The 13069-nt window shown below is 38.4% G+C and overlaps 1 protein-coding gene across 1 annotated transcript in view; it reads right to left on the bottom strand.

Annotated features, from left to right (window-relative positions):
• nedd4a (NEDD4 E3 ubiquitin protein ligase a) overlaps window positions 1–12712 on the bottom strand; it is a 33766-nt gene extending 21054 nt beyond the window's left edge. Inside the window, 5 exon segments of the mRNA XM_079373613.1 lie at window positions 7369–7422; window positions 9852–9890; window positions 9979–10057; window positions 11584–11657; window positions 12450–12712. Coding sequence (XP_079229739.1) covers window positions 7369–7422; window positions 9852–9890; window positions 9979–10057; window positions 11584–11657; window positions 12450–12500 — 297 coding nt within the window. The 5' untranslated portion in view covers window positions 12501–12712.
• Window positions 12713–13069: the final 357 nt, after the last annotated feature.

Below are 13069 nucleotides of genomic sequence, written 5' to 3'. Positions count from 1 at the left end.
AATCAGCCCCGTCTGCCCCGGTAATGAGAAGGAAAACAGTAACTGATGCCAAACGTTTGAAGAAACTTAATGAAGGAGGCTCAAAGTGAATAATTTTCTGCTACAAGAGGAGCGTGACTGTGGGTTTACTATTGCAAACCACCTGACAAACATTTCCTCACGATCACATCACATCTAAACGCTACTGAACAAAGACTGTGCTCATTTCTGATCTTCCAGGAGATGTTTTACATAAACTAAAAAGGACAGAGTTTCTTGCATTTCAATTAAAGATTATTAAAAAATACTTTTTTTTCCTAAACGAATACATTATAGTGATGAATCTTGCAAAAAAGAACAAGTACAAAGTACACAGTCTCGATCAAGCAGCTGTTGCAGAGAGAGATCTAATTATTTTCAAATACCCATTTGAGGACTGTGGGAGGAGAGACATCGCTGAAGAGATTACGGGTGCTGCGCTGTTGACTGAAAAGAGCTAATCAAGCACAGAAAGTGCTGTGGAAATACACAACACATTCACACACTAACAACCCCCCCGGCGTTCGTACACACACGTATCTGACAGCTCTTTGGGAGCGCTGCGGAGTGCTGATTGCATTGACCTTTGGCAGAGGTCACACAGTCATGTGTTAATAGGGCTGTAGCTGTCGAATATTTTAGCAATCGAGTATTCTACCGAAAATTACATCGAGTAATCGGATAAGCACTTTTTCTTTACTAAAGAGCAATACTAAATATACAAGAGAAAATAAGACAGGTCTCTTTAAATGAGCAAGTAATTTGTTTCCTTTTTAGAAAAATGAAAATTTTTATTGCTGAAATTGCATATATTAATAACTGTGAAAACTAAACCCATTTAGTGCATTTAATTGCCATATTACATTCAAAATGCAAATACAAATATATAAAAATCTATTTCAAATTACTTTAAAAAAGATAAACATAGTACAACCTTAAACTTGACACAAATCAAAATAATAGTAATAAAAAAATAATAATAAAACCTAAACAATGTGCAATTTAACTAAAGTACGCCAAAACAGCTAAAAAGTAATATGTAATCTGACATCATATTTCTTAATTTACGTGGTTCCTAAAAAAAACTGTATATATATATATATATATTTTATGAAGTAGAAATAGCTGAGAAATTGCTATAAGTCAGTACAATAATAATAATAATTATTATTATTAATAATAATTATAATATATTGATATTCTAGAGTTATAGAAGTTAATAATTTTTCATTTAATTTAGTTAATTTACTTTTTTTAAATTTACTACTTTTTATATTTTGGCACTCAGTGTATTTTTAGACCTGATAAAGGTGAGGAAATTAATTCGGTCTTAAAAAGCCATAAATACTGAAATATTTTTAATTCACATAAAGAACGAATTGCTATGAAATTGCTAATACTCAGTAATAAACAAACATACAAATAAATATTCTGGAATTACAGAAGTTAATTATTTTAATTTTATTATTTTTATATATTGCCAGTATATACACATTTTTATACATCATCTGTAAATAAAGTTTGAAGTAGCTTTGTCAATACAACAAGTACCAGATTTTTTTGGGGGGGTGGACTGAATATCATTTTAAACAACCAGGAGCCTCGGACTCAAAAGACATTTGCTATGAGTTGCATTTCTTATGTGTAGATACCATCTGACTGTTGAATCAAGCGCAGCTCATAACATAAACACACTGAATCAAATTACTTTGAGAGGTTCCCAGATCCCCTGGCTAAGCACCAGCTCCATTTCCGTGGAAAAGTGATACCAGGTAGGGTCCTTGACCATCATTATGTAACGCAAGATCCACAATAACTTACTTTAGTGCAGAATATTGCATGCAGCTATGGAGCTGGATGATATTGTATTGTATTATCTTGCTGTTGCAGCCATGTTCCTGACATACTCTCTAAACAGCTGAATGAGCTATGAGAAAAACAATATGTTCATGTGTTTGAGATGCACAAACAACCAGCACGCTGAAATTAGAGCCTTGAATTTAGATTAGATTACATAAGAGTGCAGCAGCAGTAAAGGTAACGGCGCTGTTAATTGCTTGTGCGACCTGTTTCTAACACACTGTAAAATCAGAGACCAAGAGAGTGAGTGCAAATGAAATAAGTGCAGTGAGCGAGACACCTGATGCTCTGAAAACATACCGAGGCTAAGCGAGCACCCGCTGGGCAGCGAACATGTTATCCTTTACTGCAAAGGAACCGCATGGTTTGGTCCCCGACTCCCTGACACTCATCCTCTCCCCCATCAGCTGATCTCGGCCCAACAGCTGACAGACAGCCATGTGCAGCCCCTGCATATCATGTTGAATCCTGAGAGCTGGCCGGCGTGGTACTCGGCCAGACTAACTGGAGTCAAGCAGAGTATTTTCGAAACTGTATTTATAGACCTAGGGCTGGGGGGAGGCTTAGGGACCACTGTATATTACTATTCCAGAGGTAAATACATACAGTGATAGCTCAGAATGTTTTAATTAAAATTAATAAAAACTGAAAAGTCTGCAACATGCATGTATGCAACTGGTTTAGTGGCAATTCATTTTTAAAGGGCATGTCTATATACCAATCTGGCTAAATGAAAATTATGCCATAGGTAAATACATACAGTGATCAATGTGTTAACAAATAAAAAAAATGAAAAAGCCTCAACTGTAACATGCATACAACTGGTTTAGCTACAATGCATTTTTAAAGTGCTTGTGCATAAGCCAACCTGCCTAAAGGGATTTGTACATTGCAAATACATACTGCTGAATGTTTGCTCACAACGATACACATAATTAATGATAACTAATAAATACAAAAGGGGCTGAAATGAGCTCCTGCAGGCTAGCTGATGAAGACTAAGAGGAGTTTATATAGATTTATACTGTTCCACAAATATAAAAAATAAACTGCAAATCATTTGGTTACTTTGCAATTCTATGTTGAAATTATGTATATCTTCATTTCTTTAAAATTGAAAAGGAAAGCTTTTATATAGTTTTGAAAAGTTTCTGAACAGATATGGTACATATTGTTCAATCTTCAATTCATAGACGTACAAACACCTCAACTAATTCATGACAAGAAAACTATCCCTGCAAATCATCTCTTCATTAGAAACATATGCAGCCAGCTCTACAAATCATGTCTTCACAAATCTACTCAATTTGAATGCTATTTTAACACTATTTACACTCACTGACTTTAACTTTGCATGTTTAAAAGTGCAAGATAAAACTGAGTTAGAGAATAAGTGCACTGATTTTTCACTTGCTAATAGATGAAAGGCTTACGGTAGTATTTCTCTCTGTGCAGGTTGGAACATGATCCGTTTCACCGTTTATGCTGTTGTGCTGCAGGGTGTTTGATTTTCTTGAACTTGTGCCGTGAGATACATGGATGTGTACATGCGGAGGGCCGTTTTTGGAGTGCAAGTCTGCAACATTTGAAACGTGACAAGAAATCTCAGCGTTCGCACAGGGTACCTCCAAAGAAAAACTCCTGTGAAGGATGTGATGTGACCCTTTTCTTGAGGACTTATCCGAAGTCGGAAAAGTGTTGTGTCTTCTTTCCATCAACAATGGCCTTCCGCTTGGCAGCATGCAGGCTGAGGTGCTCCGGAAAAGCCTGACTTTCTGGGGTTCTGGGACGTTGTCGGTTTGTGGGGCCTCGAGAGGTTTGGAACAGTCGATGTTAACCTTTGTTTTGGCCGAACTTCCTTTCCCTGGGGGAAGCGGTCGCTGGTTTGCGAAGTGCAATAAAACACTGGAGTGTCTTTCCGTTCGCTCTTGTCCTGGCGGTTGCTCCGGAGGCACACTGAAATGCACGATGGGTTTGGCGTCCCTGTGTTCTGCTGACGTACTGGTTTTGGAGAGCCGCAGACCATTAACTGCAGTGGCGACGGATCCCTTGGATGTTTCATCGTGCGACGCATCAACACTGGACAGCTGCATCTGATGAGAGGTCTGAAAGGAACTTCGTGCAGATGGAGGCAGCGGAGGAATCATGGGAGACGCTACCGGACTCACGGGGGACGCGGGTGGCGTGGTGCATGGGCTCCGTGGGAAAATCACCAAGGACGAGCAACGCCGCAATGGTGCCCTCGCCTTCCGCCGAGAGATCGGCTTGCGATCTGGGACGTCCGCTTCGAATATGCTGCTGCTGCTGCAGTAGCCGGCATCGCTCGTGGTGCTGCTGCTGCAGGAACCTCCATCGCCGTTTCTGTTCTCACAGCTAGCGAGCTCTCCGTCTCCTGCGCAAGGCTGCAAGGAGATCTGCAGCATGCTTTTCCTGCTCCCGTTCACCTTGGGGATGAATACAGTGGAGTGCCGCTGTAAATTACCATACTCTGGTGACAAGGGTGGCAAAGCCAGAGCCAGCTGTCCTGGAGTCACCTTCTTGTGGAGGGAACTCTGCACCAGGCCCTCGCTAGAGCTACGGCCGGTATTCGTAAACCCGCTTTCCTCGGAGCAACCGGTGCAAGTCTCTGACAGCGGGTCGGTGTTGCTTCTCCGCGAAGCAAAATGCAGTCGCAGTTGTCGAGCCATGAAGTCAAGCTTCCCGGGGATCCGGTGGGACGCGGGACATGGCAAAGCCAAAACAAGTGAAAATAAAATGAGCAGCAAAAAGCAACTGCTCCTGGTCCCGTTCTACGATTGCAACCATTAGCGGCTGCACACTGCAAAAATAGCAGCAGTGACAAGTGGCATTCCTCCTTTGAAGCTAACAACTATGACAGCTCAAACGCACCATGAAGAACAGCTCGAGTTCTCTGAAGGATAACGGTGAACTCAGAGAGCTTTACTGAAGCAACTGCTTCTGAAACCCTGCAAAGGGCTCTACTGTGCCAGACCTCTGGAGTGCTTCAGCTGTGCCTTCTGTAGTTTCGCAAGCGCCGATTCAGGCACGGGTGCCCTCCCTCCCCCAGCTGCCGGTCACCCCAGTGCAAAAAACAACAATCTGCGTGCATGCCAGGATGGAGGTGGAACAGCTAGCCCCGTTCTAGCCAACCTTAACTCTGCCACCTCCTTCTTCAGCAGTGGCAGCCCAGTGTCTAAAGTTTCTACTAAAGCTGCACCCCCGCTAATATTTTTACCCACCAGGATAGAGTTACAGGAAATAAAGAGGAATGGGGTTTGGCATAATTTTAAGCTTTCTCAACAGCATCCACGTACAGTACTTTGGAGATACGTGGGGAAGAGGGTGTTACAAGCTGCTGAAACCGCCAAGCTCGTAAACTGAGCGTTTGGCTTATTTCTGCATTTCCAACCATGCACAGCTTGAACGCATGATAGCTTCATCTACATATTTGAAAGTAGCAGAAGGAATCGAGCCTGTTTGTGCCAAAAAAAGTGCCTCCAAATCCAAAACTGAGCTTGTTGTGCCAGCTCTCATATGGACATGTGCCACATCACGTGTCATCTGACACCCACTGTTGCAGCCATTTAAGACCATGCTTCTGTCAGAGAGAAATGCCATCTCATCAATCAGGGGCAGTTGCACGAGGGGTAATTGCAGTTACCACAGTGCACAGGACCAGTACAGGAAATCATCCTGCTCACAACATGAACGTAAATTAAATATAAATGAACTTGAGTCAGGGTTTTTTTGTTTTTTGCATTTTGTGCACTTGGAAATTAACAAAGTTTTAGGATTTTGGAATTTTAAAACAAAGAAAAGGGGTAATTGCATGCATTTTAAATTGCAATGCAATATAAGTGACTGAATAAGGGATTTTTGCATTTTGTACACTTGGAAATTAACAAAGTTTTAGGATTTTGGAATTCTAAAATAAAGAATAGGTGTAACTGCATGCATTTCAAATTTCAATGCAATATATGGGAGACTGAATATGCATTTTTTGCATTTATTGCACTTGAAAATAAAGTTTTAGGATTTCAGAATTCTACAATAAAGAACAGGGGTAATTGCATGCATTTTAAATTGCAGTGCAATGTAAGTGAGACTGAATCAGGGATTTTTGCATTTTGTGCACTTAGAAATAAAGTTTTAGGATTTTCAAATTCTGAAACAAAGAATGGGGAAACTGCATGTCAAATGAAAATGAAACAGCAGTCAGACTGATCACAGAAGAAACATTATCTACTGTCACAAGCCTAGAAATGTTTTGCACAAAAAGAGATCTAAAATGATTTGTCATCCTTTTCTGTAAGCTACCACATTCCTCAGGAGATAGAAATAGCATGCATGCTTGGCTCATGCCAGCAAACACATTCTAGCAATGACATACCAGTTTTTCTTACATCCAGTAAACGGGTTAAGCCATCTGTCAAATGCAGGAAGGCAACTGTGGTTTATTATCTTATCAAGAGTTCCTGTTTTTACATGAACACTGGGTCTTTTATGCAAGCGTTTGTTTAACCTTCCTCGTTATTCAAGGAGAACGCCATCAGCGTGTGACGGAGAGAACCCCCCTAACACCAGTCACGCCTCATTCACTTTTATGTGTTGTAAAGCAGTTACTTTTCACGTTTAACAGCACCCAAAGGTAAATTTCAGCTCCCAGACCTGAGTTTTATGGTGGCTACAAGGCATCCTTGTTCATTACACACTGACGCTCAGGTAGCTGCTGATTTGACAAACCTGAACCCAACACTAACAAGCCAAATATATTTGATACTGCTGAACTGTATAAGGTTCCATTACCATCTAACACGTCTTCCATTATAAAGCTAAACAAGCAGTCCGGTCTAAAACTAATGCTACTGGTTAAGCCATTATATCTACATCAGGCAACGCAAAAAAAGTAGATTACAGTGCCGTTTGGTGCCACTAATGGTGTGGAAATTATACATAATACCAATTTTATTTTCACCAATTTTAACTTCAGTAGCAGACCGGACAAAAAATATATGAATGATAATTTCACAACCAAAAAATTTTAATTTAAGCTTCAATTCTCTCATCTACACTAAAATTCTAAAGTTTTTTTTAAATATAAATGTGCGCACAAAAATATGAAGTAGACCAACTGTTTTCAACACTGACAATAAGAAATGTTTCTTAAGCATTAAATCAGTATATTAGAATGATTTCTGAAGATCATGTGACACTGAAGACTGGAGTAATGATGCTGAGAATTCAGCTTTGATCACAGAAATAAATTACAGTTCTAAATATATTACAGTAGTAATATATTTGCAGGAGTTTTTGAAATGGTAATCATGTTTCACAATATTACTGTTTTTACTGCATTTCCCCGCCCCAAAATAATTACAGCCTTGGTGGGCAGAAGCATTAAAAAAAACCTTACCGACCCCAAACTTTGTTACAAATATCTCTAACTTTTTGACATCACAGTAAAAAAAAAAAATGCATTCATGTACATACCAAACGATTTTCATCAAACACTTCCAGCAGCAGACGATGTCTCCTAGGATGCACCTGTGGGAGAAAAAAAAAATAAAAAATAAGTGAATATACACAAGAATGGTAATATACGTATATATATATATATATATATATATATATATATATATATATATATATATATATATATATATATGTAGTAATACAGTGAATTTATTGTCACATATCTAAAATAAATGATGTGTCATTACAAGACAGATGGTCTGTTCATCCTCAAGTTATAACCCTTGACTTTAAGCCTGTAAATTGCCCGTGACTCAGACAGTGTATCATTTAGCATTTCATGAAGTCCCCGTGCTGGTATTTGGGCCAGTGGTCAGTATCACAAATAGGCCAGAACCTTTTATGCCACAGCCTGGATCTGGTTATGATTCATGCACTAAATATCAGGTAGAGTAGACTTTTTTTTGCATGGAAAAATAGGATATTTTACACATACAGCATGGTTCAAAAGTATGAAACCACATTGCAAATCAAGGATTTTGTGAACCTGGAAATAGAAAAGGTTTAAGATTTTGATATTTTATAAAACAAAATACAGGTATGAAGTATTAAGACTTTTGAAATTTAGAAACAAAGAATAGTTTTGTAAAATTAATAAGAAATCAGATTCTGCCTATTTCTAGGTCATGACATTGATTATTAGTGACTCACTGAAACTCAAAATGCTCTTTGGAACATCTCAAATCATGCTTAATATGAGCTAAACTCATTTTTAATCTTCAGTATGCTTGATATAAAGCATTGCCGAGTCTTCATAACATCTTGAAATAGTTTCTCTCAGCACAGTCCTGTTTCCAGGGAACCTTACATGCATCTCTCTGCCCTTTCTGAGAAAATGAGCGATGTCTACAGAAGAGAGATACACACACCGTGTCAGTAAATGCGTCACAGCTCATCACAAGGCAGCAGGGAGAGCGGACAGAATGTAAGAGGTGCCCCTCATCTCAAATACACACCGTAACTCAACCCCTGACCTCTGACCCCAGAACATGTGACTGCACCTCTCTCTTTACATGCAGCCCAAACAGACTGTTATTTAATTAGAGATTATTTAACTAGGAACATTTAGGGGAAAACATCACAAATCAATGTTCACAGCATGTCCTGAAGTAAAAAAAATGATCAAAAATCATAATTTTCACCTATTCATGTCATAAGTTTCACCTATAAGTCATGCACAGTTTTCTAGCAGTTCCTATAAAATGAACCGTTTCTGAATTCTTTGGATCACAACAACAAATTAACATTGAACTGACTAGAGTTAAATAAAACTATTGTCTTCTATAAGCTACTTATAGATGAATTTGTTTCATAATTGATTTAACTTTTTGCTGAACTGAATCAAAACTGAACTGAAATGAGCTGAATAGACACTACTGTCTTTTTAGAGCTGCTTTACATCAGAATTTGCTTGATATAGGATTATATATCAATATATCAGTTTTTTTTACTGTGAAGCTGCTTTAAAACAATCTGTATTATATAAGAGCTATACAATAAAGGTGATTTGATTTGAACAAGCAAAATGACGTAAAATTATAAAAAATTTGTCATGCTGCTTTCCATGCTGATGTGATTCCCTGTTGCGTCCACCATAAACACATTTCTTGGAAAAACTCCCTTCCTAACATCACTGTTTTATATGTAAACTACATGAATGCAATGCAAATAAGAAGCCCTACACATATGCAAAAGGCGATGCATTTCCCTGAACTTTCCTTCATGGAATTAAACCACATTTCTCTCTCTATAACCCCATCAGCCCTCAGTTCAGGCTAAATGTGGGTCATGACTGAATTCAGCTGACTTCGTTCACAATTGAGCGATAGACTCCTGGGAGAGTTTAAGTGAGGTTTCGAGCTGTATGCAGCGTCAGAAGAATCATCTGAATAAACCATTTTATGGGGCTCAAAATAAAACCATCGCACTGAGTTTCATTTCTGGTCATTTGACATCTAGCAGGACAGGCTAGAAATGTGGTGGTAAGGGATGTGACGGCTCTGTGGAGCTAGACTGTAATTCTCAGGTTAGTATAAACACTGTCGAGAGCCGAGACAAACACACAGCAGGATATAAGCTCTTATATATATACAGCTCTCCTGCTCAGTGATGTACTTCACTAAAATAAAATAGATTTTTACATCATCTAAAGAGGATTTAAGTGGTTTACAACCAAGGCTGTTGCATGTTTACGTTTCACTGTTAACAATCTTTTTGCATCTTATTTTTTAGTAGTTTATTTATTATTATTTTAAAATAATGTATTTATTTTAATGTTACATTTGCATGATTTAATTAATTATTAGCATTTAATTAACTTACAAATCCCAGTTAGGGAAATTCTGTCCTGGGCTACTGATATAATTTTTTCTCCCTTCATTTTGGGGTGAAATTTTTTGAAAGTTCAAAAACATGATCTCTGTAAAAACCCATTCACTTACTCTGAAGAAGAATTCCTCATTCCACTTCGGATCCAATGTCTAAAAGAAAGACAGAAACATAGAGAAATGTTGTTAAACGTCTCCTGACAAAATGATGAATGGTGTATTAGAGAGTTTGTACACACACCTTTTTAATGGTTTTAGTCTGCAGACTGGTGATTTCTCCATTGACGGGATCATAGAGAGAGATTCTCGTGTATGGATCGCTGCGGATGAAAGGAAAACAAACAAATATTACACAAGCATTCATGGAAAAAAGATTCCCCATCTTTGAGTCATACAGGAAGTGTTACTAAATATTTTAGTAATGCATTCAGGTTTTCCATAACAGGCATTCATCCCTATCCTGCAAATCCATTCAGATTAATTAGCTTGAAGTCCCATCATCAATTTACCCTACATGCATCAGGAGGAAGCAACACATAATCTTTCAGCTCTTTTATTTTGATAAATATCTGGCCTTTTTTCGAGCAAGTATTGAAGTGAAGGAGAGATGATATCACAAATATCGATTGCATACCTAGAGCTGTGTTATTTAGGTCAAAGTGAGCACGGTCGATCTGTCCATACCCTCAAGGACGGCCGGGACATCTGCTAACACTGCCATCTACTGTCCCGCCCTGACCAGCACCCTTCAACGTGAACCGGGACATTTCCATCAGCCTACAGTTCACTGTAAACTATGCATAATATGAATTCTTAGCATGTGGCTGCTTGTAAATACCTTTGGCAAAATACTGCAATGCGATTACAAAGCAAACCTAGATCTAATAAGCTAAATAATCATTAAAAATAAAACAGCAACCCATTTTACTCCTGTAATGAGAAACAGGATACTCAACAAGAAAAAAAAATGTAGGGCGGGACATGATTTTCCCCATCGGGAACAGACTGATGAAGAAAGTGGGCTTTCCATGGCAGAATGAAGCATGAGCTGAACAATAAGCACAATAAGACCAGAAATGCGCATTAAGAAAGTCAATGTGGATTTCATGCTGACTTCATAATTGGTTTTCATCCCTTGTTGTTATTTTACAAAGAAGATTCAGCTAAAACGGAGGAGTAATAAACATCACAATGAAGCTCAAGAATCCACAGGAAGGCTGAAATTCAATTATTAGGCTGAAAAAAAAAATTATATTTTTACAACATGTTCAGGAACAGATAAAAGCCTGCAAGAGTGTCAGATTGTCTAACCGGAAGCTCCATTATGTGGGATACAAACGATTTCATGTTTTCATAACAAACTGATGGCATGTGAACGTTATCCTGGGGGAGCGGGCACACAAAGCAAACCACTCAAACACTTAATGTCCTTAAAATGTGCTGTACACTACCTGACTTTATACTGATCCACCCAAAATGTAACACTGAGTGAGTGTTGCATGAAATAATGGGAAACACCTTGTGTACTATACAAGAAGTGAGCTGAGCTTTTAAAGAAAAAAACATCCTCTCATTCAAGCAAAGGATTAGCCGTCAACTGATATGGGCTTTTCAACGCAATATAAGGCTGATTTGCATGTAATATAATGGCAAATGATACACAAGATTGCTAATAATAAACAAGAACATTTTACCCAATATTTATGTTTTGAAAAGCCAGTCTGTGGATTAGGAACGAGGCAGCATTATCATCAAATGCAGGCAGTCTCAAATGCTCAAGTCCATTATTTCGGTCATCATTGATGTGATAGTGTCACTTTGATGGTATAATATCTGATATACTGACCTGGCACCCAAGATGTCTTTCTTGGCCAACCCAATTCCAGCAATGACTTTCAGCCTTAAGATTCTGGATTCATCCTGAAGGAAAGCAAAAACATTCAATAAGCAACACAAACAACAATAAACATCAAGAATTAAACTCCCTGGAGATGCAAGAATGATTGAAAGCTGATTAAAATGGCTTGATGGGCTTCCTTCTGAAACAGGAAGTTCCTGCAGGGCGCTTTAACCCATAAGTGGGAGGGATATTCTTAGATTGCATTTGATTGGCCAAAATGTGCATTAATTCAGGATAATGCAATCAATATTTCTGGTTTATTTTCCAGGAGGAAATTTTTAATTGGCCAAAATAGACCAAAATATTACATCATCTCGCATTAATACACATTTTGACCAATCAATCTGCTTTGAAGTTTATTCAGTGAGGTTTTAAGAGTAAGTGACGCCATATAGATGATAACAAAACTCTTACTAGATAAAAAAAGAGTGTCTAACATGATAGCAACACCCGAGAAAGAGCTCCAAACAATAAATATAATGAAATGATATATGCCACGTGATCAAAAAACACATATAATAAACATGTGACGTCTGTCGTCCTCACAAGATACAGAAGATGTTGCGCAACATTTCACTTGATCTTCAAAAAATAAAATTGATCTTTATCGCCAAAACCAAACACATCTTCTTTTAATCGCAAGCAAACATAGTTTTGGGTCAGTTATGTGCTATGATTAAACACACAGCCCGTGAATACAGTTATCATAACACAAAGTGGAGCAGAACTTCGACTGAGCTGTAGACTGTTGTTTATGAATTACAGCAATATTTCTATGACTGATATGACACATCACATGATAATTAATTTACCTCATCCGTCTGGAGTCCTCGAACCTCCGGGAGCAGCGCGGCCATGTTCATGTTCCGTGCCAGGATGCCGTCGATATGAACGACCGAAAGATACAGATGAATCCCAGCTGCTGTCAGACAGTAGGTCACGCTTGAACGGAAGTCGCTTCCCCGGGATATGAGACGAGCAGAGCGGCGTTAGCTTGTCAAATACATCGTGGAAACTACGCCGATGGACATCCTTCACCTCGACACGCCCCCACGACGTCACTCACGCCCACTACGCTCTCGACCACGCCCCTTGTCTGCTGATGATCTATAATCTTTATGATCATAACAACAGTGCTGTACGCAGAAGGTGACGCTGATATCTCATTTGCTGATATGAGCTCTTCTCTTTAAATCTACATTTTAAGTCAGTTCGTTTTTGTAAATTAGTCGAATTTAATGTTTATTATGATTATTGTATCATATCATGTAGCACTTTTATTCTGATATATATAATTATAGATAAAAAAATAGCCAAAATAATTAATAGACAAATTATTAAAGACAGCATGAATAGAATCGAATGGAATGGGATGGAATTAACTGTACTTGATATACTGAAAATGTGACATCAGACAGAGTTCATCTTCAGC

Source organism: Barbus barbus (genome assembly GCF_936440315.1).
Source record: "Barbus barbus genome assembly, chromosome: 23".
In the NCBI taxonomy this organism is placed as follows: domain Eukaryota; kingdom Metazoa; phylum Chordata; class Actinopteri; order Cypriniformes; family Cyprinidae; genus Barbus; species Barbus barbus.
The sequence above is the reverse complement of the archived record's forward strand: the minus strand, read 5'-3'. Positions and strand labels throughout refer to the sequence as shown.